The sequence below is a fragment of the Salvelinus alpinus genome, chromosome 4 (assembly GCF_045679555.1).
Source record: "Salvelinus alpinus chromosome 4, SLU_Salpinus.1, whole genome shotgun sequence".
NCBI lineage: Eukaryota > Metazoa > Chordata > Actinopteri > Salmoniformes > Salmonidae > Salvelinus > Salvelinus alpinus.
In genome coordinates, this window is record NC_092089.1 from 6,442,805 (window position 1) to 6,470,645 (window position 27,841).

The following is a 27,841-nucleotide window of genomic DNA, read 5'->3' on the forward strand; positions in this document are numbered from 1 at the left end:
AGGGCCATGAAGTTATAGAGTACTGGTGGTCCTGTAACTAAGGACCATGAAGTTATAGAGTACTGGTGGTCCTGTAACTAAGGACCATGAAGTTATGGAGTACTGGTGGTCCCGTAACTAAGGGCCATGAAGTTATGGAGTACTGGTGGTCCCGTAACTAAGGGCCATGAAGTTATGGAGTACTGGTGGTCCCGTAACTAAGGGCCATCAAGTTATAGAGTACTGGTGGTCCTGTAACTAAGGGCCATGACGTTATAGAGTACTGGTGGTCCCGTAGCTAAGGGCCATGAAGTTATAGAGTACTGGTGGTCCCGTAACTAAGGGCCATGAAGTTATAGGGTACTGGTGGTCCCGTAACTAAGGGCCATGAAGTTATAGAGTACTGGTGGTCCCGTACCTAAGGGCCATGATGTTATAGAGTACTGGTGGTCCCGTAGCTAAGGGCCATGAAGTTATAGAGTACTGGTGGTCCCGTAACTAAGGGCCATGAAGTTATAGAGTACTGGTGGTCCCGTAACTAAGGGCCATGAAGTTATAGAGTACTGGTGGTCCCGTAACTAAGGGCCATGAAGTTATAGAGTACTGGTGGTCCCGTAACTAAGGGCCATGAAGTTATAGAGTACTGGTGGTCCCGTAACTAAGGGCCATGAAGTTAAAGAGTACTGGTGGTCCCGTAGCTAAGGGCCATGAAGTTATAGAGTACTGGTGGTCCCGTAACTAAGGGCCATGAAGTTATGGAGTACTGGTGGTCCTGTAACTAAGGGCCATGACGTTATAGAGTACTGGTGGTCCCGTAACTAAGGGCCATGAAGTTATGGAGTACTGGTGGTCCCGTAACTAAGGGCCATGAAGTTATGGAGTACTGGTGGTCCTGTAACTAAGGGCCATGACGTTATAGAGTACTGGTGGTCCCGTAGCTAAGGGCCATGACATTATAGAGTACTGGTGGTCCCGTAACTAAGGGTCATGAAGTTATAGAGTACTGGTGGTCCTGTAACTAAGGGCCATGAAGTTATAGAGTACTGGTGGTCCCGTAACTAAGGGCCATGAAGTTATAGAGTACTGGTGGTCCTGTAACTAAGGACCATGAAGTTATAGAGTACTGGTGGTCCTGTAACTAAGGACCATGAAGTTATGGAGTACTGGTGGTCCCGTAACTAAGGGCCATGAAGTTATAGAGTACTGGTGGTCCTGTAACTAAGGGCCATGATGTTATGGAGTACTGGTGGTCCCGTACCTAAGGGTCACGATGTTATGGAGTACGAAGAGAACACTGTTTCTCCCTGGTCCCTCTGGTCGTGTCCTAAATAGCATCCTATTCCCTATATAGTGCACTACTTTTGACCAGGGCCCATAGTGCACCATATAGGGACTAGGGTCCCATTTGGGAAGCATCCTCTGTCTGTGTGAGGTCTTTGAATGCTCTGTGTAATTGCAGTGGCAGGATGGACCGGAGCTGTCCGGTTTATTCCATACCAAACATGAACAGGAACACACACAGAGACGGCTACTGCTGTAACTCACAGGTTAAACTGAGACGGAGGGTGATGCTCTTCTTGGCAGTGTGGTATGTATATTCCAGGAGGACCTGTATCAGTGAGGTATGTGTATTCCAGGAGGACCTGTATCAGTGAGGTATGTATATTCCAGGAGGACCTGTATCAGTGAGGTATGTGTATTCCAGGAGGACCTGTATCAGTGAGGTATGTGTATTCCAGGAGGACCTGTATCAGTGAGGTATGTATATTCCAGGAGGACCTGTATCAGTGAGGTATGTATATTCCAGGAGGACCTATATCAGTGAGGTATGTGTATTCCAGGAGGACCTGTATCAGTGAGGTATGTATATTCCAGGAGGACCTGTATCAGTGAGGTATGTGTATTCCAGGAGGACCTGTATCAGTGAGAGATGTATGTTCCAGGAGGACCTGTATCAGTGAGGTATGTATATTCCAGGAGGACCTGTATCAGTGAGGTATGTATATTCCAGGAGGACCTGTATCAGTGAGGTATGTATATTCCAGGAGGACCTGTATCAGTGAGGTATGTATATTCCAGGAGGACCTGTATCAGTGAGGTATGTGTATTCCAGGAGGACCTGTATCAGTGAGGTATGTGTATTCCAGGAGGACCTGTATCAGTGAGGTATGTATATTCCAGGAGGACCTGTATCAGTGAGGTATGTATATTCCAGGAGGACCTGTATCAGTGAGGTATGTATATTCCAGGAGGACCTGTATCAGTGAGGTATGTATATTCCAGGAGGACCTGTATCAGTGAGGTATGTATATTCCAGGAGGACCTGTATCAGTGAGGTATGTATATTCCAGGAGGACCTGTATCAGTGAGGTATGTATATTCCAGGAGGACCTGTATCAGTGAGGTATGTATATTCCAGGAGGACCTGTATCAGTGAGGTATGTATATTCCAGGAGGACCTGTATCAGTGAGGTATGTATATTCCAGGAGGACCTGTATCAGTGAGGTATGTATATTCCAGGAGGACCTGTATCAGTGAGGTATGTATATTCCAGGAGGACCTGTATCAGTGAGGTATGTGTATTCCAGGAGGACCTGTATCAGTGAGGTATGTATATTCCAGGAGGACCTGTATCAGTGAGGTATGTATATTCCAGGAGGACCTGTATCAGTGAGGTATGTGTATTCCAGGAGGACCTGTATCAGTGAGGTATGTATATTCCAGGAGGACCTGTATCAGTGAGGTATGTATATTCCAGGAGGACCTGTATCAGTGAGGTATGTATATTCCAGGAGGACCTGTATCAGTGAGGTATGTATATTCCAGGAGGACCTGTATCAGTGAGGTATGTATATTCCAGGAGGACCTGTATCAGTGAGGTATGTATATTCCAGGAGGACCTGTATCAGTGAGGTATGTATATTCCAGGAGGACCTGTATCAACAATAGTTGACTAGAGTCTTACAGTTCTCCAGACAGGCTGGCAGACAGACAGTAAAACACAGAGGAGACAGGCTGGCAGACAGACAGTAAAACACAGAGGAGACAGGCTGGCAGACAGACAGTAAAACACAGAGGAGACCGGCTGGCAGGCTGGCAGACAGACAGTAAAACACAGAGGAGACAGGCTGGCTGGCAGGCTGGCAGACAGACAGTAAAACACAGAGGAGACAGGCTGGCAGACAGACAGTAAAACACAGAGGAGACAGGCTGGCAGACAGACAGTAAAACACAGAGGAGACAGGCTGGCAGACAGACAGTAAAACACAGAGGAGACAGGCTGGCAGACAGACAGTAAAACACAGAGGAGACAGGCTGGCAGACAGACAGTAAAACACAGAGGAGACAGGCTGGCAGACAGACAGTAAAACACAGAGGAGACAGGCTGGCAGACAGACAGTAAAACACAGAGGAGACAGGCTGGCAGACAGACAGTAAAACACAGAGGAGACAGGCTGGCAGACAGACAGTAAAACACAGAGGAGACAGGCTGGCAGACAGAGAATAAACACACAGTAGCAGCCATCTCCTGCTACTGTAGGACTGGACAGTGTGTGTGTGTGTGTGTGTGTGTGTGTGTGTGTGTGTGTGTGTGTGTGTGTGTGTGTGTGTGTGTGTGTGTGTGTGTGTGTGTGTGTGTGTGTGTGTGTGTGTGTGTCTGTGTCTGTGTCTGTGTGTTTGTGTAAATGTGACCGTGTCATCGTGGTCTCTCTCTATTAATAGGAGACTCAACCAACCAGCCAATGCTGTACAGAGTTACAATGTCAAATACATTCCTCAGGGAGCGGTGGGGCTGGAAGGACGAGTGAGATGTTTCTGCTTGACCAACAGCTAAAGGATGTGGAGAAATATGCCTGCAAATATCCAGCTCGGCCCCAGGATGCTTGGTGGTAAGCCCTGGTAGCTGGAAGACACAGCATGCTTGGTGGTAAGCCCTGGTAGCTGGAAGACACAGCATGCTTGGTGGTAAGCCCTGGTAGCTTGAAGACACAGCATGCTTGGTGGTAAACCCTGGTAGCTGGAAGACCCAGCATGCTTGGTGGTAAGCCCTGGTAGCTGGAAGACACAGCATGCTTGGTGGTAAGCCCTGGTAGCTGGAAGACACAGCATGCTTGGTGGTAAGCCCTGGTAGCTGGAAGACACAGCATGCTTGGTGGTAAGCCCTGGTAGCTGGAAGACACAGCATGCTTGGTGGTAAACCCTGGTAGCTGGAAGACACAGCATGCTTGGTGGTAAACCCTGGTAGCTGGAAGACACAGCATGCTTGGTGGTAAACCCTGGTAGCTGGAAGACACAGCATGCTTGGTGGTAAACCCTGGTAGCTGGAAGACCCAGCATGCTTGGTGGTAAGCCCTGGTAGCTGGAAGACACAGCATGCTTGGTGGTAAACCCTGGTAGCTGGAAGACACAGCATGCTTGGTGGTAAACCCTGGTAGCTGGAAGACCCAGCATGCTTGGTGGTAAACCCTGGTAGCTGGAAGACACAGCATGCTTGGTGGTAAACCCTGGTAGCTGGAAGACACAGCATGCTTGGTGGTAAACCCTGGTAGCTGGAAGACACAGCATGCTTGGTGGTAAACCCTGGTAGCTGGAAGACCCAGCATGCTTGGTGGTAAACCCTGGTAGCTGGAAGACACAGCATGCTTGGTGGTAAGCCCTGGTAGCTGGAAGACACAGCATGCTTGGTGGTAAGCCCTGGTAGCTGGAAGACACAGCATGCTTGGTGGTAAGCCCTGGTAGCTGGAAGACACAGCATGCTTGGTGGTAAGCCCTGGTAGCTGGAAGACACAGCATGCTTGGTGGTAAGCCCTGGTAGCTGGAAGACACAGCATGCTTGGTGGTAAGCCCTGGTAGCTGGACGACCCAGCATGCTTGGTGGTAAACCCTGGTAGCTGGAAGACACAGCATGCTTGGTGGTAAGCCCTGGTAGCTTGAAGACACAGCATGCTTGGTGGTAAGCCCTGGTAGCTTGAAGACACAGCATGCTTGGTGGTAAGCCCTGGTAGCTTGAAGACACAGCATGCTTGGTGGTAAGCCCTGGTAGCTTGAAGACACAGCATGCTTGGTGGTAAGCCCTGGTAGCTTGAAGACACAGCATGCTTGGTGGTAAGCCCTGGTAGCTTGAAGACACAGCATGCTTGGTGGTAAGCCCTGGTAGCTCGAAGACACAGCATGCTTGGTGGTAAGCCCTGGTAGCTTGAAGACACAGCATGCTTGGTGGTAAGCCCTGGTAGCTTGAAGACACAGCATGCTTGGTGGTAAGCCCTGGTAGCTGGAAGACACAGCACGCTTGGTGGTAAGCCCCGGTAGCTGGAAGACACAGCATGCTTGGTGGTAAGCCCTGGTAGCTTGAAGACACAGCATGCTTGGTGGTAAGCCCTGGTAGCTGGAAGACACAGCATGCTTGGTGGTAAGCCCTGGTAGCTTGAAGACACAGCATGCTTGGTGGTAAGCCCTGGTAGCTTGAAGACACAGCATGCTTGGTGGTAAGCCCTGGTAGCTTGAAGACACAGCATGCTTGGTGGTAAACCCTGGTAACCCGAAGACACAGCATGCTTGGTGGTAAACCCTGGTAGCTGGAAGACACAGCATGCTTGGTGGTAAGCCCTGGTAGCTGGAAGACACAGCATGCTTGGTGGTAAACCCTGGTAGCTGGAAGACACAGCATGCTTGGTGGTAAGCCCTGGTAGCTCGAAGACACAGCATGCTTGGTGGTAAACCCTGGTAGCTGGAAGACCCAGCATGCTTGGTGGTAAACCCTGGTAGCTGGAAGACACAGCATGCTTGGTGGTAAGCCCTGGTAGCTGGAAGACACAGCATGCTTGGTGGTAAACCCTGGTAGCTGGAAGACACAGCATGCTTGGTGGTAAGCCCTGGTAGCTGGAAGACACAGCATGCTTGGTGGTAAGCCCTGGTAGCTTGAAGAAACAGCATGCTTGGTGGTAAGCCCTGGTAGCTCGAAGACACAGCATGCTTGGTGGTAAGCCCTGGTAGCTGGAAGACACAGCATGCTTGGTGGTAAGCCCTGGTAGGTGGAAGACACAGCATGCTTGGTGGTAAGCCCTGGTAACCCGAAGACACAGCATGCTTGGTGGTAAGCCCTGGTAGCTTGAAGACACAGCATGCTTGGTGGTAAGCCCTGGTAGCTTGAAGACACAGCATGCTTGGTGGTAAGCCCTGGTAACCCGAAGACACAGCATGTTTGGTGGTAAACCCTGGTAGCTGGAAGACACAGCATGCTTGGTGGTAAGCCCTGGTAGCTGGAAGACACAGCATGCTTGGTGGTAAGCCCTGGTAGCTGGAAGACACAGCATGCTTGGTGGTAAGCCCTGGTAGCTGGACGACACAGCATGCTTGGTGGTAAGCCCTGGTAGGTGGAAGACACAGCATGCTTGGTGGTAAGCCCTGGTAGCTGGACGACACAGCATGCTTGGTGGTAAGCCCTGGTAACCCGAAGACACAGCATGCTTGGTGGTAAGCCCTGGTAGCTGGACGACACAGCATGCTTGGTGGTAAGCCCTGGTAGCTTGAAGACACAGCATGCTTGGTGGTAAGCCCTGGTAGCTGGAAGACACAGCATGCTTGGTGGTAAGCCCTGGTAGCTGGACGACACAGCATGCTTGGTGGTAAGCCCTGGTAACCCGAAGACACAGCATGCTTGGTGGTAAGCCCTGGTAGCTGGACGACACAGCATGCTTGGTGGTAAGCCCTGGTAGCTGGAAGACACAGCATGCTTGGTGGTAAGCCCTGGTAGCTGGAAGACACAGCATGCTTGGTGGTAAGCCCTGGTAGCTTGAAGACACAGCATGCTTGGCACCCTATTCCCTACATACAGTAGTGCACTACTTTTGACCAGGACCCGTAGGAAATAGGGATCCCTTTGAGACAACCACAGGCTGTGTATAAAGTAAACTGCAGCAGCAGGATGTGGCTGAGAGGAGAAAACAGCTTTTACAATGGAGCTAACCCCTCCCTGCACATCACCAGGCTATGCCAGACCAACATTCCAATCATTCATATAGAACACTGTAGACGACTCACACAGAACCATCAGAACCATCATTCATATAGAACACTGTGGACTCACACAGAACCATCAGAACAAGTGAGTTCTAGAAGCTGATGTGGTCTGACAATCATTAATATAGAACACTGTGGACTCACACAGAACCATCAGAACAACAAGTGAATTCTAGAAGCTGATGTGGTCTGACAATCATTAATATAGAACACTGTGGACTCACACAGAACCATCAGAACAACAAGTGAATTCTAGAAGCTGATGTGGTCTGACAATCATTAATATAGAACACTGTGGACTCACACAGAACCATCAGAACAACAAGTGAATTCTAGAAGCTGATGTGGTCTGACAATCATTAATATAGAACACTGTGGACTCACACAGAACCATCAGAACAACAAGTGAATTCTAGAAGCTGATGTGGTCTGACAATCATTAATATAGAACACTGTGGACTCACACAGAACCATCAGAACAAGTGAGTTCTAGAAGCTGGTAGTGTTGTGATCATGTAATAGTTTTGACATTGGACATAGTTCTTCTTCATGAATAGTTAGTGTACAGACTGTACTGTTTATATTCGTAGTACTGGACCAATATGGAATCCTGACAGATGACTAGGTCATACAGCACAGGGGTGTACAGTACATGCTTCACCCACAATCACTATCACACACACACACACACACCCTCTGCATGTGCACACACACACACACACACACACACACACACACACACACACACACACACACACACACACACACACACACACACACACACACACACACACACACACACACACACACACACACACACACACACACACACACACACACACACACACACACACACACACACACACACACACATTCAGTTTCTATGCTTCAGTCATGCTTAAATTCCAGACCTATGTAAGGAGATGTTGTGTTACTCTGTTAAATGAAAGGTCTGTTTAGTCCATATCTATCCCCTGTTTACATGTTTAGTATGAGTCCATATCTATCCCCTGTTTACATGTTTAGTATGAGTCCATATCTATCCCCTGTTTACATGTTTAGTATGAGTCCATATATATCCCCTGTTTACATGTTTAGTATGAGTCCATATCTATCCCCTGTTTAGTATGAGTCCATATCTATCCCCTGTTTACATGTTTAGTATGAGTCCATATCTATCCCCTGTTTAGTATGAGTCCATATCTATCCCCTGTTTAGTATGAGTCCATATCTATCCCCTGTTTAGTATGAGTCCATATCTATCCCCTGTTTAGTATGAGTCCATATCTATCCCCTGTTTAGTATGAGTCCATATCTATCCCATGTTTAGTATGAGTCCATATCTATCCCCTGTTTAGTATGAGTCCATATCTATCCCCTGTTTAGTATGAGTCCATATCTATCCCATGTTTAGTATGAGTCCATATCTATCCCATGTTTAGTATGAGTCCATATCTATCCCCTGTTTAGTATGAGTCCATATCTATCCCCTGTTTAGTATGAGTCCATATCTATCCCCTGTTTAGTATGAGTCCATATCTATCCCCTGTTTAGTATGAGTCCATATCTATCCCATGTTTAGTATGAGTCCATATCTATCCCCTGTTTAGTATGAGTCCATATCTATCCCCTGTTTAGTATGAGTCCATATCTATCCCCTGTTTAGTATGAGTCCATATCTATCCCCTGTTTAGTATGAGTCCATATCTATCCCCTGTTTACATGTTTAGTATGAGTCCATATCTATCCCCTGTTTACATGTTTAGTATGAGTCCATATCTATCCCCTGTTTACATGTTTAGTATGAGTCCATATCTATCCCCTGTTTACATGTTTAGTATGAGTCCATATCTATCCCCTGTTTAGTATGAGTCCATATCTATCCCCTGTTTACATGTTTAGTATGAGTCCATATCTATCCCCTGTTTAGTATGAGTCCATATCTATCCCCTGTTTAGTATGAGTCCATATCTATCCCCTGTTTACATGTTTAGTATGAGTCCATATCTATCCCCTGTTTAGTATGAGTCCATATCTATCCCCTGTTTACATGTTTAGTATGAGTCCATATCTATCCCCTGTTTAGTATGAGTCCATATCTATCCCCTGTTTACATGTTTAGTATGAGTCCATATCTATCCCCTGTTTAGTATGAGTCCATATCTATCCCCTGTTTAGTATGAGTCCATATCTATCCCCTGTTTAGTATGAGTCCATATCTATCCCCTGTTTAGTATGAGTCCATATCTATCCCATGTTTAGTATGAGTCCATATCTATCCCCTGTTTAGTATGAGTCCATATCTATCCCCTGTTTACATGTTTAGTATGAGTCCATATCTATCCCCTGTTTAGTATGAGTCCATATCTATCCCCTGTTTAGTATGAGTCCATATCTATCCCCTGTTTAGTATGAGTCCATATCTATCCCCTGTTTAGTATGAGTCCATATCTATCCCATGTTTAGTATGAGTCCATATCTATCCCCTGTTTAGTATGAGTCCATATCTATCCCATGTTTAGTATGAGTCCATATCTATCCCCTGTTTAGTATGAGTCCATATCTATCCCCTGTTTAGTATGAGTCCATATCTATCCCCTGTTTAGTATGAGTCCATATCTATCCCCTGTTTAGTATGAGTCCATATCTATCCCATGTTTAGTATGAGTCCATATCTATCCCCTGTTTAGTATGAGTCCATATCTATCCCCTGTTTAGTATGAGTCCATATCTATCCCCTGTTTAGTATGAGTCCATATCTATCCCCTGTTTAGTATGAGTCCATATCTATCCCCTGTTTACATGTTTAGTATGAGTCCATATCTATCCCCTGTTTACATGTTTAGTATGAGTCCATATCTATCCCCTGTTTAGTATGAGTCCATATCTATCCCCTGTTTAGTATGAGTCCATATCTATCCCCTGTTTAGTATGAGTCCATATCTATCCCCTGTTTAGTATGAGTCCATATCTATCCCCTGTTTACATGTTTAGTATGAGTCCATATCGATCCCCTGTTTACATGTTTAGTATGAGTCCATATCTATCCCCTGTTTAGTATGAGTCCATATCTATCCCCTGTTTACATGTTTAGTATGAGTCCATATCTATCCCCTGTTTAGTATGAGTCCATATCTATCCCCTGTTTAGTATGAGTCCATATCTATCCCCTGTTTACATGTTTAGTATGAGTCCATATCTATCCCCTGTTTACATGTTTAGTATGAGTCCATATCTATCCCCTGTTTACATGTTTAGTATGAGTCCATATCTATCCCCTGTTTAGTATGAGTCCATATCTATCCCCTGTTTACATGAAACCAGACTCTGGTTTTCCACACAGTCTGTCCATTGTCTTGCATGTCTGTCTGTCTGTCTTGCATGTCTGTCTGTCTGTCTTGCATGTCTTGCATGTCTGTCTGTCTGTCTGTCTGTCTGTCTGTCTGTCTGTCTGTCTGTCTGTCTGTCTGTCTGTCTGTCTGTAGGCCTCTGTCTGTCTCTCTTCAGACCCCGAATCCCCTCATCCAATTGATTGGTCACACATTCACAGATCCCAGTCTGTGTAGCCACTGATTCTCTCTGGCACCATGTGATGCCAGCATGACTCTTCTAACCACATCACAGGCCTCTGAAAGATGGCTGACTGTGTCCTACAGTACTAACACAGAGATATATATAGAGGGAGATGGCTGACTGTGTCCTACAGTACTGACACAGAGAGATATAGAGGGGGATGGCTGACTGTGTCCTACAGTACTAACACAGAGAGAGATATAGAGGGAGATGGTTGACTGTGTCCTACAGTACTGACACAGAGAGATATAGAGGGGGATGGCTGACTGTGTCCTACAGTACTAACACAGAGAGAGATATTATAGAGGGAGATGGCTGACTGTGTCCTACAGTACTAACACAGAGATAGATATTATAGAGGGAGATGGCTGACTGTGTCCTACAGTACTGACACAGAGAGATATATAGAGGGAGATGGCTGACTGTGTCCTACAGTACTAACACAGAGAGATATATAGAGGGAGATGGCTGACTGTGTCCTACAGTACTAACACAGAGAGAGATATAGAGGGAGATGGCTGACTGTGTCCTACAGTACTAACACAGAGAGATATATAGAGGGAGATGGCTGACTGTGTCCTACAGTACTGACACAGAGAGATATATAGAGGGAGATGGCTGACTGTGTCCTACAGTACTGACACAGAGAGAGATATATAGAGGGAGATGGCTGACTGTGTCCTACAATACTAACACAGAGAGATATATAGAGGGAGATGGCTGACTGTGTCCTACAGTACTAACACAGAGAGAGATATAGAGAGAGATGGCTGACTGTGTCCTACAGTACTGACACAGAGAGATATAGAGGGGGATGGCTGACTGTGTCCTACAGTACTGACACAGAGAGATATTATAGAGGGAGATGGTTGACTGTGTCCTACAGTACTAACACAGAGAGATATATAGAGGGAGATGGCTGACTGTGTCCTACAGTACTGACACAGAGAGAGATATTATAGAGGGAGATGGCTGACTGTGTCCTACAGTACTAACACAGAGAGATATATAGAGGGAGATGGCTGACTGTGTCCTACAGTACTAACACAGAGAGATATATAGAGGGAGATGGCTGACTGTGTCCTACAGTACTGACAGAGAGAGATATTATAGAGAGAGATGGCTGACTGTGTCCTACAGTACTAACACAGAGAGATATATAGAGGGAGATGGCTGACTGTGTCCTACAGTACTAACACAGAGAGATATATAGAGGGAGATGGCTGACTGTGTCCTACAGTACTGACAGAGAGAGATATTATAGAGAGAGATGGCTGACTGTGTCCTACAGTACTAACACAGAGAGATATATAGAGGGAGATGGCTGACTGTGTCCTACAGTACTAACACAGAGAGATATATAGAGGGAGATGGCTGACTGTGTCCTACAGTACTGACAGAGAGAGATATTATAGAGAGAGATGGCTGACTGTGTCCTACAGTACTAACACAGAGAGATATATAGAGGGAGATGGCTGACTGTGTCCTACAGTACTAACACAGAGAGATATATAGAGGGAGATGGCTGACTGTGTCCTACAGTACTGACAGAGAGAGATATTATAGAGAGAGATGGCTGACTGTGTCCTACAATACTAACACAGAGAGATATAGAGGGAGATGGCTGACTGTGTCCTACAGTACTAACACAGAGAGAGATATAGAGGGAGATGGCTGACTGTCCTACAGAGACTAATGGAATACTGTCTAGTGGACAGTGATAATATGTTTTCAAAGGGCCGTGCATGAAGAGAAAAGACTGATGCCACGAAGGTTGATACGCAGTATGACTGAATTGATGAAGTAGGCATTCTATTCTATTGTGCTGTATCATATAGTATAGTATAGTATAACGTAGTATAGTGGTGTATCGTATAGTATAGCATAGTATAGCGCAGTATAGTGTTGTAGCATATAGTATAGTATAGTGTTGTAACATATTGTATAGTATAGTGTTGTATCATATAGTATAGTGGTGTATCATATAGTATAGTATAGTGGTGTATCATAAAGTATAGTGGTGTATCATATAGTATAGTGTTGTATCATATAGTATAGTGTTGTAACATATTGTATAGTATAGTGTTGTATCATATAGTATAGTATAGTGTTGTATCATATTGTATAGTATAGTGTTGTATCATATTGTATAGCATAGTATAGTGGTGTATCATATAGTATAGTATAGTGTTGTATCATATTGTATAGTATAGTATAGTGTTGTATCATATTGTATAGTATAGTGGTGTATCACATTGTATAGTATAGTGTTGTAACATATTGTATAGTATAGTATAGTGTTGTATCATATTGTATAGTATAGTGTTGTAACATATTGTATAGTATAGTGTTGTATCATATAGTATAGTATAGTGTTGTATCATATTGTATAGTATAGTGTTGAATCATATTGTATAGTATCATATTGTATAGTATAGTGTTGTATCACATTGTATAGTATAATATAGTATCATGTTGTATAGTATAGTATCATATTGTATAGTATCATATAGCATAGTATAGTGTTGTATCACGCTGTATAGTATAGTAGCATGTTGTATAGTATAGTATAGTGTTGTATCATATTGTATAATATAGTATCACATTGTATAGTATAGTATTGTATCATATTGTATAGTATAGTGTTGTATCATATTGTATAGCATAGTGGTGTATCATATAGTATAGCATAGTGCTGTACCATATTGTATAGTGGTGTATCATATAGTATAGTATAGTATCATATTGTATAGTATAGTGTTGTATCACATTGTATAGTATAGTACAGTATAATATTGTATAGTATAGTATAGTATAGTGTTGTATCACATTGTATAGTATAGTACAGTATCATATTGTATAGTATAGTATAGTGTTTTATCATATTGTATAGTATAGTGTTGTATCATATTGTATAGTATAGTGTTGTATCATATAGTATAGTATGGTATAGTATTGTATCATATTGTATTGTATAGTGTTGTATCATATTGTATAGTATAGTATAGTATTGTATCATATTGTATAGTATAGTGTTGTATCATATAGTATCGTATAGTGTTGTATCATATAGTATAGTATAGTATAGTGTTGTATCATATAGTAGTGTTGTATCATATAGTATAGTATAGTGTTGTATCACATAGTATAGTATAGTATAGTGTTGTATCACATAGTATAGTATCATATTGTGTAGGACCATATAGTATAGTGTAGTGTATTCTTACCTGTGCGATTCTGCATTTCAGCTCAGCTCTCTCCAGTTGCCATGCACATGTGTCCTTAGTGTACTGCAGCTGTAGCTCGCTCCTCTTCGCCTCCTCTCTCTTCACCTCTAGCTGCACCTCCTCCACTACAGTCTTCAGATCCAACAAAATCCTTCTGTTCTCCCCACCCTGAGAATCAATACAGCATCACTACAGCATCAATACAGCATCATTAATCCCTCTGTTCTCCCCACCCTGAGAATCAATACAGCATCAGGAATCACTCTGTTCTCCCCTCCCTGAGAATCAATACAGCATCATTAATCCCTCTGTTCTCCCCTCCCTGAGAATCAATACAGCATCATCAATCCCTCTGTTCTCCCAACCCTGAGAATCAATACAGCTTCACTACATCATCAATACAGCATCACTACAGCATCACTACAGCATCATTCATCACTCTGTTCTCCCCACCCTAAAGAATCAATACAGCATCATTAATCCCTCTGTTCTCCCAACCCTGAGAATCACTACAGCATCAATACAGCATCAATACAGCATCAATACAGCATCACTGCAGCATCACTACAGCATCAATACAGCAGCACAGAGTTAACTGTAGTTGGTGACATTCAGAAACACTCAGAACAAAAAACTAACTCGTAGTGCAACAAGTAGTGAACCAGATGTATCATCTAACACGTAGAATACAACATCTCCCTGTGCTGAAGTGTGAAATGATTTCAATTCGGTCTACTTGTATCTCAGCAACTTGTCTTAACAGTATCTCCTTCTCTCGTATCCATTCTTCCTTGTCCTGTCCGTGGCGTTTCTTTAAGTGCTCAAACTTCTTTTTCAGGCGGGAGTGATGAGTCCCTGGCTCATGTCCCGGAGGAAGTTCCACTGATGTTCCAACCGTTCCAGGATGAGACTGTTCGTAGAACGGAGTGACTGTTGGCGGGGAGGAGAACGTCCTGAACGGGCTGCGACTCTTCCCTCTGCCCCTCTCTCTTTCTCTTTCAAGACGGGAGCAGGGAACGAATTCCCAGTCCTGCGCTGGCACGTACCCGCCGCCGCCGCCGCCTCCTCCACTACGCAAATCTGACCCATTTCCGAACGCAGCATTCCACATTTCTCAACGTGCAGTGACAAACAAACACAAAGTGAGGACAGCCTTCGGTTGACCGGTGCCTTCGGTTTTGTAGTTGCAGCAGCAGCAGCAGCATAATTATCCGAAGCCGGCGATTTCCCCGGCCGCGTCCGTCTCTCTTAACGCTGAACCAGCAGCAGTTCGAGGCCATGCAGCGATGTGCGCGTCTGTTCCTTCCATGTCACCGCGCCGCGCCAAGGTCAACAATCGGTCATTATGCGGCGGAACTTTACTGATGCTATCTGGATTTATTATCCAAACTTCTGTCGGCTATTCGTTATTCCTACATTGAAAAGTACAATGCTACGTTATCGCCCAGGCTACTGCCCTGTGCAGTGAGTGCTACGTTATCGCCCAGGCTACTGCCCTGTGCAGTGCACTGTGTGGGTGACGAACACCCAGTAAGCTGCTGTTACGTGGGACAGGACGAGTACCCAATAATACACCTAGCCCACTGATGTAAGAGCTGGGGAACTATTTTTACACCCTGGAACCACGTATATCATTTTACTCAATAACCCCACTGGGTAGCGTAGACTACTAAGTAACGGAGCCGGGAGTAGGTCGCGCGGAAGCCCCCCGCCACGGTTGAATAAATATGAATTAATCACGTCTGTTTACTACCGGGACCATTATGTCGCGGGCTCTGAAGAAGTTGTGACTGCGGAATGTGGATCAAGTGGTAGACTAAGGCTATCCGAAACGGTTGTGACCGTTACCATAGCGATAAATGTGTTCAGCTCGCTGGTTATAACCTAGTGGTTGTTTATTGGCTTCACACACACACACACACACACACACACGCAGTAGCCAAGCCAAACACTGGTACCACGTGTCTGTATTCGCAGTTAGTTTGCAGCCTGTTTTGATATAAGAAAAGGCTGTGCTCCGTTATTTCACAAGACCTTTCATTGCCTTCAAATCTCTGAATAGACTCGGGACATCTGAAAACATCTTACCTGTTATGCAATGTCCAGCTGTGTATTAAAGGCCTCCAAAAACACCCCCAAAACACCCAAAATAAGCTATCCAAAAAACGGGTCTTTCTGGTCAATTGTTAATGAAAATCAGAGTGGTCCCTAAATCCAACGGAAATAACCGTCTTGGTCAGAATTATATTTATTTTCATTGGACAACTCGACCAGACGAGTCGCGAAAGCCCCGCGTACTTCTCCCTCACAGCTGGTCTTAATACCGTTTATGACGTCATATCCCCACCGCCGGATGAGAATCGCCGTGTGTTCCCGCCCCGCCCCCGGTTCTCAGTGGCCAGTAGAACTTACGGGATAAACAAGTCCACATCCGAAACAAACCCAAAATCAAATGTTATTGGTCATGTGCACATATTTTATGCAGACGTTATCGCAGGTGTAGCGAAATGGCGTATGTTTTCTAGGTCCAGCAGTGCAGTAATACCTAACAAAAACACAACAATTACACCCCCAAAAAATATCAGAACGAGCAATGGCATGTATGTATATGATGGTGTGTATATACATTATGACAATATAGGAATAGAAAAGGAGTGTACAGCAGTAGTTATATAGGATGAGCCTTGATCAGAATACAGTATATATATATAAATATATATAAAGTGGGTAAAACAGTATATAAACATATTTAAAGTGATCAGTGTTCAATGACTATGTACATAGAGCAGCAGTTACTATTTTTCATTTATTTTATGTAGTACATATTTCTTACCGTTTAAAACTCTGCATTGTTGGTTAAGGGCTCGTAAGTACGCATTTCACAGTACTCCAGGTGAATACTCTGTTGGTGGATTAGGTGTCCCTAACACTGCTATACTCCAGGTGAATGCTCTGTTGGTGGATTAGGTGTCCCTAACACTGCTATACTCCAGGTGAATACTCTGTTTATGGATTAGGTGTCCCTAACACTGCTCTGTTGATGGATTAGGTGTCCCTAACACTGCTATACTCCAGGTGAATACTCTGTTGATGGATTAGGTGTCCCTAACACTGCTATACTGTACATGCATGGGTACTATACATAGGTAGGTACTGTGTGGGTTTACAGACTGGGCCTCCTATACACCCACAGCACACTGTTGTTCCTTCCTGCCTTTTGCATCAGAGTTCTGGGGGACCTCTAAAATAAGGTTAGATGAGGGACCATTCACTGTTAACCTTGTCTACTCACCTAATAATATACGGTGTCTCAGCCCCAGAGGTGTGTGGTCTTCTCCAGTGTCTCAGCCCCAGAGGTGTGTGGTCTTCTCCAGTGTCTCAGTCCCAGAGGTGTGTGGTCTTCTCCAGTGTCTCAGCCCCAGAGGTGTGTGGTCTTCTCCAGTGTCTCAGCCCCAGAGGTGTGTGGTCTTCTCCAGTGTCTCAGTCCCAGAGGTGTGTGGTCTTCTCCAGTGTCTCAGCCCCAGAGGTGTGTGGTCTTCTCCAGTGTCTCAGTCCCAGAGGTGTGTGGTCTTCTCCAGTGTCTCAGTCCCAGAGGTGTGTGGTCTCCTCCAGTGTCTCAACCCCAGAGGTGTGTGGTCTTCTCCAGTGTCTCAGCCTCAGAGGTGTGTGGTCTTCTCCAGTGTCTCAACCCCAGAGGTGTGTGGTCTTCTCCAGTGTCTCAGCCCCAGAGGTGAGTGGTCTTCTCCAGTGTCTCAGTCCCAGAGGTGTGTGGTCTTCTCCAGTGTCTCAGCCCCAGAGGTGAGTGGTCTTCTCCAGTGTCTCAGTCCCAGAGGTGTGTGGTCTTCTCCAGTGTCTCAGTCCCAGAGGTGTGTGGTCTTCTCCAGTGTCTCAACCCCAGAGGTGTGTGGTCTTCTCCAGTGTCTCAGCCCCAGAGGTGTGTGGTCTTCTCCAGTGTCTCAACCCCAGAGGTGAGTGGTCTTCTCCAGTGTCTCAGTCCCAGAGGTGTGTGGTCTTCTCCAGTGTCTCAGTCCCAGAGGTGTGTGGTCTTCTCCAGTGTCTCAACCCCAGAGGTGTGTGGTCTTCTCCAGTGTCTCAGCCCCAGAGGTGTGTGGTCTTCTCCAGTGTCTCAACCCCAGAGGTGAGTGGTCTTCTCCAGTGTATCAGTCCCAGAGGTGTGTGGTCTTCTCCAGTGTGTGTTAAAAGCTTGTAAATAGTAACTGCTGAAACGTGGAATAGTGTCCCGTATCACGTGTGACCTTAGACGGGAATGTTCCAAAATAAAAATACAAAACCAAATAAAAATATGACTAAACAAAAATATGTGTCTATGCAAAGTGAGACGGACGTTACAGGACGAAGAAGAGAGTAAAGAGGAAGACGAGTTTGAAGATGGTGGTATAGGAGAGTGAAGAGAACAGGACGAGGATGAGGATGAGCAGAATGATGGGTTGAAACATCTAGGTGGGTTAATTGGACAGAGAAGGAGGACGAGTCAGGAAAACAGAATGGTAGAAAGACAGGAAGAGAGAACAGATTAAAAGCAGGTTAAACAATACTGACATTCAGACCAAATAGAAGCCTGTCCTACAGTAGATGTAATACTGACATTCAGACCAAATAGAGGCCTGTCCTACAGTAGATGTAATACTGACATTCAGACCAAATAGAGGCCTGTCCTACAGTAGATGTAATACTGACATTCAGACCAAATAGAGGCCTGTCCTACAGTAGATGTAATACTGACATTCAGACCAAATAGAGGCCTGTCCTACAGTAGATGTAATACTGACATTCAGACCAAATAGAAGCCTGTCGTACAGTAGATGTAATACTGACATTCAGACCAAATAGAGGCCTGTCCTGCAGTAGATGTAATACTGACATTCAGACCAAATAGAGGCCTGTCCTACAGTAGATGTAATACTGACATTCAGACCAAATAGAGGCCTGTCCTACAGTAGATGTAATACTGACATTCAGACCAAATAGAGGCCTGTCCTGCAGTAGATGTAATACTGACATTCAGACCAAATAGAGGCCTGTCCTACAGTAGATGTAATACTGACATTCAGACCAAATAGAGGCCTGTCCTACAGTAGATGTAATACTGACATTCAGACCAAATAGAGGCCTGTCCTGCAGTAGATGTAATACTGACATTCAGACCAAATAGAAGCCTGTCCTGCAGTAGATGTAATACTGACATTCAGACCAAATAGAGGCCTGTCCTGCAGTAGATGTAATACTGACATTCAGACCAAATAGAGGCCTGTCCTACAGTAGATGTAATACTGACATTCAGACCAAATAGAGGCCTGTCCTACAGTAGATGTAATACTGACATTCAGACCAAATAGAAGCCTGTCCTGCAGTAGATGTAATACTGACATTCAGACCAAATAGAGGCCTGTCCTACAGTAGATGTAATACTGACATTCAGACCAAATAGAGGCCTGTCCTACAGTAGATGTAATACTGACATTCAGACCAAATAGAGGCCTGTCCTACAGTAGATGTAATACTGACATTCAGACCAAATAGAGGCCTGTCCTGCAGTAGATGTAATACTGACATTCAGACCAAATAGAGGCCTGTCCTACAGTAGATGTAATACTGACATTCAGACCAAATAGAGGCCTGTCCTACAGTAGATGTAATACTGACATTCAGACCAAATAGAGGCCTGTCCTGCAGTAGATGTAATACTGACATTCAGACCAAATAGAAGCCTGTCCTGCAGTAGATGTAATACTGACATTCAGACCAAATAGAGGCCTGTCCTGCAGTAGATGTAATACTGACATTCAGACCAAATAGAGGCCTGTCCTACAGTAGATGTAATACTGACATTCAGACCAAATAGAGGCCTGTCCTACAGTAGATGTAATACTGACATTCAGACCAAATAGAAGCCTGTCCTGCAGTAGATGTAATACTGACATTCAGACCAAATAGAGGCCTGTCCTACAGTAGATGTAATACTGACATTCAGACCAAATAGAGGCCTGTCCTACAGTAGATGTAATACTGACATTCAGACCAAATAGAGGCCTGTCCTACAGTAGATGTAATACTGACATTCAGACCAAATAGAGGCCTTTCCTACAGTAGATGTAATACTGACATTCAGACCAAATAGAGGCCTGTCCTACAGTAGATGTAATACTGACATTCAGACCAAATAGAGGCCTGTCCTACAGTAGATGTAATACTGACATTCAGACCAAATAGAGGCCTGTCCTACAGTAGATGTAATACTGACATTCAGACCAAATAGAGGCCTGTCCTACAGTAGATGTAATACTGACATTCAGACCAAATAGAGGCCTGTCCTACAGTAGATGTAATACTGACATTCAGACCAAATAGAGGCCTGTCCTGCAGTAGATGTAATACTGACATTCAGACCAAATAGAGGCCTGTCCTGCAGTAGATGTAATACTGACATTCAGACCAAATAGAGGCCTGTCCTGCAGTAGATGTAATACTGACATTCAGACCAAATAGAGGCCTGTCCTACAGTAGATGTAATACTGACATTCAGACCAAATAGAGGCCTGTCCTGCAGTAGATGTAATACTGACATTCAGACCAAATAGAGGCCTGTCCTACAGTAGATGTAATACTGACATTCAGACCAAATAGAGGCCTGTCCTACAGTAGATGTAATACTGACATTCAGACCAAATAGAGGCCTGTCCTACAGTAGATGTAATACTGACATTCAGACCAAATAGAGGCCTGTCCTACAGTAGATGTAATACTGACATTCAGACCAAATAGAGGACTGTCCTGCAGTAGATGTAATACTGACATTCAGACCAAATAGAGGCCTGTCCTACAGTAGATGTAATACTGACATTCAGACCAAATAGAGGCCTGTCCTACAGTAGATGTAATACTGACATTCAGACCAAATAGAGGCCTGTCCTGCAGTAGATGTAATACTGACATTCAGACCAAATAGAGGCCTGTCCTACAGTAGATGTAATACTGACATTCAGACCAAATAGAGGCCTGTCCTACAGTAGATGTAATACTGACATTCAGACCAAATAGAGGCCTGTCCTACAGTAGATGTAATACTGACATTCAGACCAAATAGAGGCCTGTCCTACAGTAGATGTAATACTGACATTCAGACCAAATAGAGGCCTGTCCTACAGTAGATGTAATACTGACATTCAGACCAAATAGAGGCCTGTCCTACAGTAGATGTAATACTGACATTCAGACCAAATAGAGGCCTGTCCTACAGTAGATGTAATACTGACATTCAGACCAAATAGAGGCCTGTCCTACAGTAGATGTAATACTGACATTCAGACCAAATAGAGGCCTGTCCTACAGTAGATGTAATACTGACATTCAGACCAAATAGAGGCCTGTCCTACAGTAGATGTAATACTGACATTCAGACCAAATAGAGGCCTGTCCTACAGTAGATGTAATACTGACATTCAGACCAAATAGAGGCCTGTCCTGCAGTAGATGTAATACTGACATTCAGACCAAATAGAGGCCTGTCCTACAGTAGATGTAATACTGACATGTCTACAATGCATACATCTACTAAACAATGTAGCAATCATGTTTCTCCAGACACTAGTGTGTGTGTGTGTGTGTGTGTGTGTGTGTGTGTGTGTGTGTGTGTGTGTGTGTGTGTGTGTGTGTGTGTGTGTGTGTGTGTGTGTGTGTGTGTGTGTGTGTGTGTGTGTGTGTGTGTACTGTGCATGTGTGTGTGTGTGTGTACTGTGCATGTGTGTGCACTAATGGGTGTGTGTAAGTGTGTGCCAGGGTTTCCGTCAGGAAATGTGGCGCCGGACATTTTAATTTACCGGACATTTAAGAGAGCGGGTGGGGGGGTGTCAAAAGGCCAACGGAAACCCTGGTGTGTGTCTAACTCTGTTCAACTTACAGACAGTGGTTCCTCCTCCTCTTTGTCCTCTGGCTTGGGGACATCCAGTCTGTCTATAAAGCCCTGCAGCTCCTTCCTGAAGGCCTTCATCTGAGCGGTGATCCTGTACAACAACTCGTGCTCCCTGACGGTGCTCCCTTCCTCCTCGTAAAGCTCCCCGTTGGAGACCATGTAGACCCGTGCCTCAGCCATGATGGTACTGGTGTCTGCTATCAGCCTGTCGATGGTGCGGCCCAGCCGCTCTGCTTCTATACGGATGTCTACCATCTGCTGCCGGTCCTTCAGGCTGCGGGGGAGGAAGCGGCTCTCGGGGGAGTAGAGGGAGCGGGTGGGGGTCAGGCACCGGATGTTACGCACCTGGATTGGTAGGGGAGACGGGATAACCTTAGGTTAGCTTGTCAGCTTGTCAGCTTTCACCGTATTCAATACAACAAAGCATTATGGGTTACTGTGGTACATGATGCTGTATCACCTCGTCCGAGTCGCTCTCCCCTCCGACGGGGCCTTCTCGTTTACGGTGGGGTGGGAAGCGTGACGAGGTGGAGGCGTCGTCTCCTCCGTCACTCTCCGCGTCACTTTCCCGGGGGCTGGCCCTGATGCCCAGGTGTGATGCCAGGTCGTAGCGCTGCATGTTGGACAGGAGGACTCGGTTCTCATACTGCATCTGCATCACCTGTAGAGGTAAGGAGACAGGATAGCATTATGTTAGCGTCAGAGATGGATAGATAGCATTATGTTAGCGTCAGAGATGGATAGCATTATGTTAGCGTCAGAGACAGGATAGCATTATGTTAGCTTCAGAGACAGGATAGCATTATGTTAGCGTCAGAGATGGATAGCATTATGTTAGCGTCAGCGATGGATAGCATTATGTTAGCTTCAGAGACAGGATAGCATTATGTTAGCGTCAGAGATGGATAGCATTATGTTAGCGTCAGAGATGGATAGCATTATGTTAGCTTCAGAGACAGGATAGCATTATGTTAGCGTCAGAGATGGATAGCATTATGTTAGCGTCATAGATGGATAGCATTATGTTAGCGTCAGAGATGGATAGCATTATGTTAGCGTCAGAGATGGATAGCATTATGTTAGCGTCAGAGACAGGATAGCATTATGTTAGCATCAGAGATGGATAGCATTATGTTAGCATCAGAGATGGATAGCATTATGTTAGCGTCAGAGATGGATAGCATTATGTTAGCGTCAGAGATGGATAGCATTATGTTAGCGTCAGAGATGGATAGCATTATGTTAGCGTCAGAGATGGATAGCATTATTTTAGCGTCAGCGATGGATAGCATTATGTTAGCATCAGAGATGGATAGCATTATGTTAGAGATGGATAGCATTATGTTAGCGTCAGAGATGGATAGCATTATGTTAGAGATGGATAGCATTATGTTAGCGTTAGAGATGGATAGCATTATGTTAGCGTCAGAGATGAATAGCATTATGTTAGCGATGGATAGCATTATGTTAGCGTTAGAGATGGATAGCATTATGTTCGCTTCAACTGTCAGCTTCATTTCAATTCAATCAATTCAGGAAGTAAACTGAAATTCCACTTCCAACATGTTCTCACAGAGAAGCATTGAGAGAAATTGGAATTCCACCTGAATTGAAGGAATTAAAATGGAAGTGACCCCAACCTTGCCAGAAAAGAAAAAAAAATACACAGAGCATCGTGGGTAGTGTAGTCCATCACGCTGCCTCACCTTGCCACTCAGCTCGTTGATCTGTAGCCTGGCAGCCTTTAGCTCCTCCTGCAGGACCTCCACCTTGGCCCGGTCTGCAGCTGCCCCGGCACCACCTCCTCCTCCACCAGCGCCGTGCCTGGAGCCCTCCTTGTACTTCAGCTTGTTCAGCTCTCCCGTCACCTAAAAGAAAGATTTAGTAGCGGGGGGGGGGGGGGGGGGATTGAAACAGGATGTACTTTAATTATAAAACTACCTTCTGTCAAACAAGAGCGGACCTCATGGTAGCACAGCCCATTATGTCCTGCAACCTTTCTTAACTCTAAGTTCTGCCCTCAACGACGCCGAGTACAGAACGAACTAGAGAGTTAGACGACACGTCCAACAGGTAGAATCCTTAAAGCTTAAATTGACTGTAAAATGGCTCTGGATTAAAGAACGTCTGTTAAATCTGTGGTTCTCAACCTGGGGTACGTGTCCTGTGTCCTTCCCCCAGGAGATACACGGTAAACCTTATGAGACCAGGTGTCCTTCCCCCAGGAGATACATGGTAAACCTTATGAGACCAGGTGTCCTTCCCCCAGGAGGTACATGGTAAACCTTATGAGACCAGGTGTCCTTCCCCCAGGTGATACCTTATGAGGCCAGGTGTCCTTCCCCCAGGAGATACATGGTAAACCTTATGAGACCAGGTGTCCTTCCCCCAGGAGGTACATGGTAAACCTTATGAGACCAGGTGTCCTTCCCCCAGGAGATACATGGTAAACCTTATGAGACCAGGTGTCCTTCCCCCAGGAGATACATGGTAAACCTTATGAGACCAGGTGTCCTTCCCCCAGGAGGTACATGGTAAACCTTATGTGACCAGGTGTCCTTCCCCCAGGAGGTACATGGTAAACCTTATGTGACCAGGTGTCCTTCCCCCAGGAGGTACATGGTAAACCTTATGTGACCAGGTGTCCTTCCCCCAGGATGAGACCAGGTGTCCTTCCCCCAGGAGGTACATGGTAAACCTTATGTGACCAGGTGTCCTTCCCCCAGGAGGTACATGGTAAACCTTATGTGACCAGGTGTCCTTCCCCCAGGAGGTACACGGTAAACCTTATGAGACCAGGTGTCCTTCCCCCAGGAGGTACATGGTAAACCTTATGAGACCAGGTGTCCTTCCTCCAGGAGATACATGGTAAACCTTATGAGACCAGGTGTCCTTCCTCCAGGAGATACATGGTAAACCTTATGTGACCAGGTGTCCTTCCCCCAGGAGGTACATGGTAAACCTTATGTGACCAGGTGTCCTTCCCCCAGGAGGTACACGGTAAACCTTATGAGACCAGGTGTCCTTCCCCCAGGAGGTACATGGTAAATCTTATGAGACCAGGTGTCCTTCCCCCAGGTGATACCTTATGAGACCAGGTGTCCTTCCCCCAGGAGATACACGGTAAACCTTATGTGACCAGGTGTCCTTCCCCCAGGAAATACACGGTAAACCTTATGAGACCAGGTGTCCTTCCCCCAGGAGGTACACAGTAAACCTTATGAGACCAGGTGTCCTTCCCCCAGGAGGTACACAGTAAACCTTATGAGACCAGGTGTCCTTCCCCCAGGAGATACACAGTAAACCTTATGAGACCAGGTGTCCTTCCCCCAGGAGATACACAGTAAACCTTATGAGACCAGGTGTCCTTCCCCCAGGAGATACACGGTAAACCTTATGAGACCAGGTGTCCTTCCCCCAGGAGGTACACAGTAAACCTTATGAGACCAGGTGTCCTTCCCCCAGGAGGTACACAGTAAACCTTATGAGACCAGGTGTCCTTCCCCCAGGAGGTACACGGTAAACCTTATGAGATCAGGTGTCCTTCCCCCAGGAGGTACATGGTAAACCTTATGAGACCAGGTGTCCTTCCCCCAGGAGATACCTTATGAGACCAGGTGTCCTTCCCCCAGGAGATACACGGTAAACCTTATGAGACCAGGTGTCCTTCCCCCAGGAGATACATGGTAAACCTTATGAGGGGCCATTTGGCCTGATGATACGTTGCTACGAGGGGGTGTTGTGAGAGAGCTAAATGTGATCAGTAATAACAAATACTCTACTATATGACTCACACGTAGAATGTAAACAGCTGCTTTCCAAATTGCACCCTATTCCCTATATAGCACACTAGTTTCAATCAGAGCCCTTTGGTCCCTGGTCTAAAGTAGTGCACTATATAGGGAATAGGGTACCATTGGGTCCTGGTCTAAAGTAGTGCACTATATAGGGAATAGGGTGCCATAGGGCTCTGGTCTAAAGTAGTGCACTATATAGGGAATAGGGTGCCATTGGGTCCTGGCCTAAGTAGTGCACTATATAGGGAATAGGGTGCCATTTGGGAGCCACCTTGTTGTTGTCCTCCTCTGAGTCCTGCAGGTTCCTCCTAAGTAGCTCTGCCTCGTCCTCCACCAGCTGTAGCTGCTGTCTCAGCTCCCTGAGTTCCTCTCCCTGCTCCCTGCTGCAGCCATGCTCAGCCGAGCCTCCAGCCACCTCATCCCTGGCAATGCATCAATCAACACGTCAATCAATCAATACATCAATCAATGCATAAATCAATCAATACATCAATCAATGCATCACTCAATCAATACATAAATCAATATATCAATCAATACATCAATCAATCAATACATCAATCAATCAATGCATCAATCAATACATCAATCAATACATACATCAATCAATACATCAATCAATACATAAATCAATACATCAATCAATACATAAATCAATCAACACATCAACCAATCAATACATCAATCAATCAAATGTATCTTGTTTATTTACAAAGACATGTGGAGATCTGAGAGGATTTGATTGGTATAAGCAATATGGTGAAACTTCTATTTAGCCTAACAGAGAGCAGGGTGGAGCTACTACCATATTGCTGACACCTGTCAAATCCTGTCAGATCTCCACAAGTACATCCAGTCTATAAGGCGTAGGGTTTAGTGTTTAGGGTTTAGGGGTCCATTGGGCCTATCTGTCTCTTCTCTCCTCCAGTTCAGGCCTCAGTCCTCTATTCTCTACCTCTACCCCTCCCTCCCTCCCTCCCTCCCTCCCTCCCTACCTACCTGTCTCTCATGTCCTCCAGTTCAGCCTTCAGTCCTCTATTCCCTCCCTCCCTCCCTCCCTCCCTCCCTCCCTCCCTCCCTCCCTCCCTCTCATGTCCTCCAGTTCAGCCTTCAGTCCTCTATTCTCCACCTCCAGCTCTACGACCTCCCTCCCTCCCTCCCTCCCTCCCTCCCTCCCTCCCTCCCTCCCTCCCTCCCTCCCTCCCTCCCTACCTACCTACCTACCTACCTACCTACCTGTCTCTCATGTCCTCCAGTTCAGCCTTCAGTCCTCTATTCCCTCCCTCCCTCCCTCCCTCCCTCCCTCCCTCCCTCCCTCCCTCCCTCTCTCCCCTTACCTGTCTCTCATGTCCTCCAGTTCAGCCTTCAGTCCTCTATTCTCCACCTCCAGCTCTACGATCTTCCTCCCCAGGATGTTGGCCTCCTCCTCCACCAGTCTCAGTCTCAGTTTCAGCTCTGACTCCCTGGTGGTAGCTGGTCCCCCAGCCTCTCCCTTGGGCCCAGGGCTGTCCACGTCCCCGTAGAAAGAGCGGTACTTCTGCAGCTCGTGTTCCAGACGGTCCTTCTCCTTGTCAATTTTAGCCATCTTCTTCCTCATTAAAACGGCTTCCTCCTTGATGAAGGCTAGCTGGCATTTCAGATCTTCGTTGTCCTCCTGAGTAGAGAAGAAGAATATATATATGTTTTGGTCTTGTCTCTCGTCGTTATAGTTTGACGAATAACAATGATGTAAAAACATTGTTGAACATAGTGCCGTACCTCTATTGGAGTCTGTGGAATCCTCTTCTCTTTCTGAACATCCCTGCCTCCTCTCCTCTTCAGCGACAGCTGCAAGAGAATAAAGATGACATCATCAGCCCAGTCTGTATTATAATAGACCTGGCCTGTATTATATTAATACCTGGCCTGTAGACCTGGCCTGTAGACATGACCAGTTTTATAATAGACCTGGCCTGTATTATAATAGACCTGTTAACTGTTGTACATGACTGGTGGAATCTGTTGTGGACAGTTAAATGTTCTTTACAGACAGACTGTCAATCATTAAAAGATGACTCTTAGAACCTCTTAACTAACAAGCTTGTGACGAGTAACCAGACCCTTGTGTTAAAACTCCCTGAGCTAACGTCTCGGCTTTAGCTCGGCAGGCTAACACAGTGTTGTGGCACGCAGGAGACCTGGGTTTGAATCCAGCCGGTCACATGACACTGCAGAACCTTGCCCTCCCTGACAGCAGGTGTCCTCATCACCTCCTTCTCCAGTTGGTTGTGCAGGGCCTGTTTGGTCACCTCCACCTAACCCTAACCCACCACCC

General features: G+C 45.6%; 1 protein-coding gene across 2 annotated transcripts in view; it reads right to left on the reverse strand.

Annotated features, from left to right (window-relative positions):
* The window catches only part of LOC139572807 (microtubule cross-linking factor 3-like), a 57,999-nt gene that overhangs the window by 19,381 nt on the left and 10,777 nt on the right, over nt 1-27,841 (reverse strand). The window contains exons 5-12 of one of the 2 annotated variants that reach the window (XM_071395586.1): nt 27,286-27,354; nt 26,865-27,181; nt 25,799-25,949; nt 23,437-23,598; nt 22,191-22,391; nt 21,719-22,075; nt 17,093-18,257; nt 13,856-13,968 (exon numbers count right to left, since the gene is read on the reverse strand). In XM_071395586.1, coding sequence (XP_071251687.1) covers nt 18,147-18,257; nt 21,719-22,075; nt 22,191-22,391; nt 23,437-23,598; nt 25,799-25,949; nt 26,865-27,181; nt 27,286-27,354 — 1,368 coding nt within the window. In that variant the 3' untranslated portion in view covers nt 13,856-13,968; nt 17,093-18,146. Of the gene's footprint in view, nt 1-13,800; nt 13,969-14,536; nt 15,513-17,092; nt 18,258-21,718; nt 22,076-22,190; nt 22,392-23,436; nt 23,599-25,798; nt 25,950-26,864; nt 27,182-27,285; nt 27,355-27,841 lie in introns of those variants that run through there. The other variant, XM_071395585.1, reaches the window with a different exon arrangement.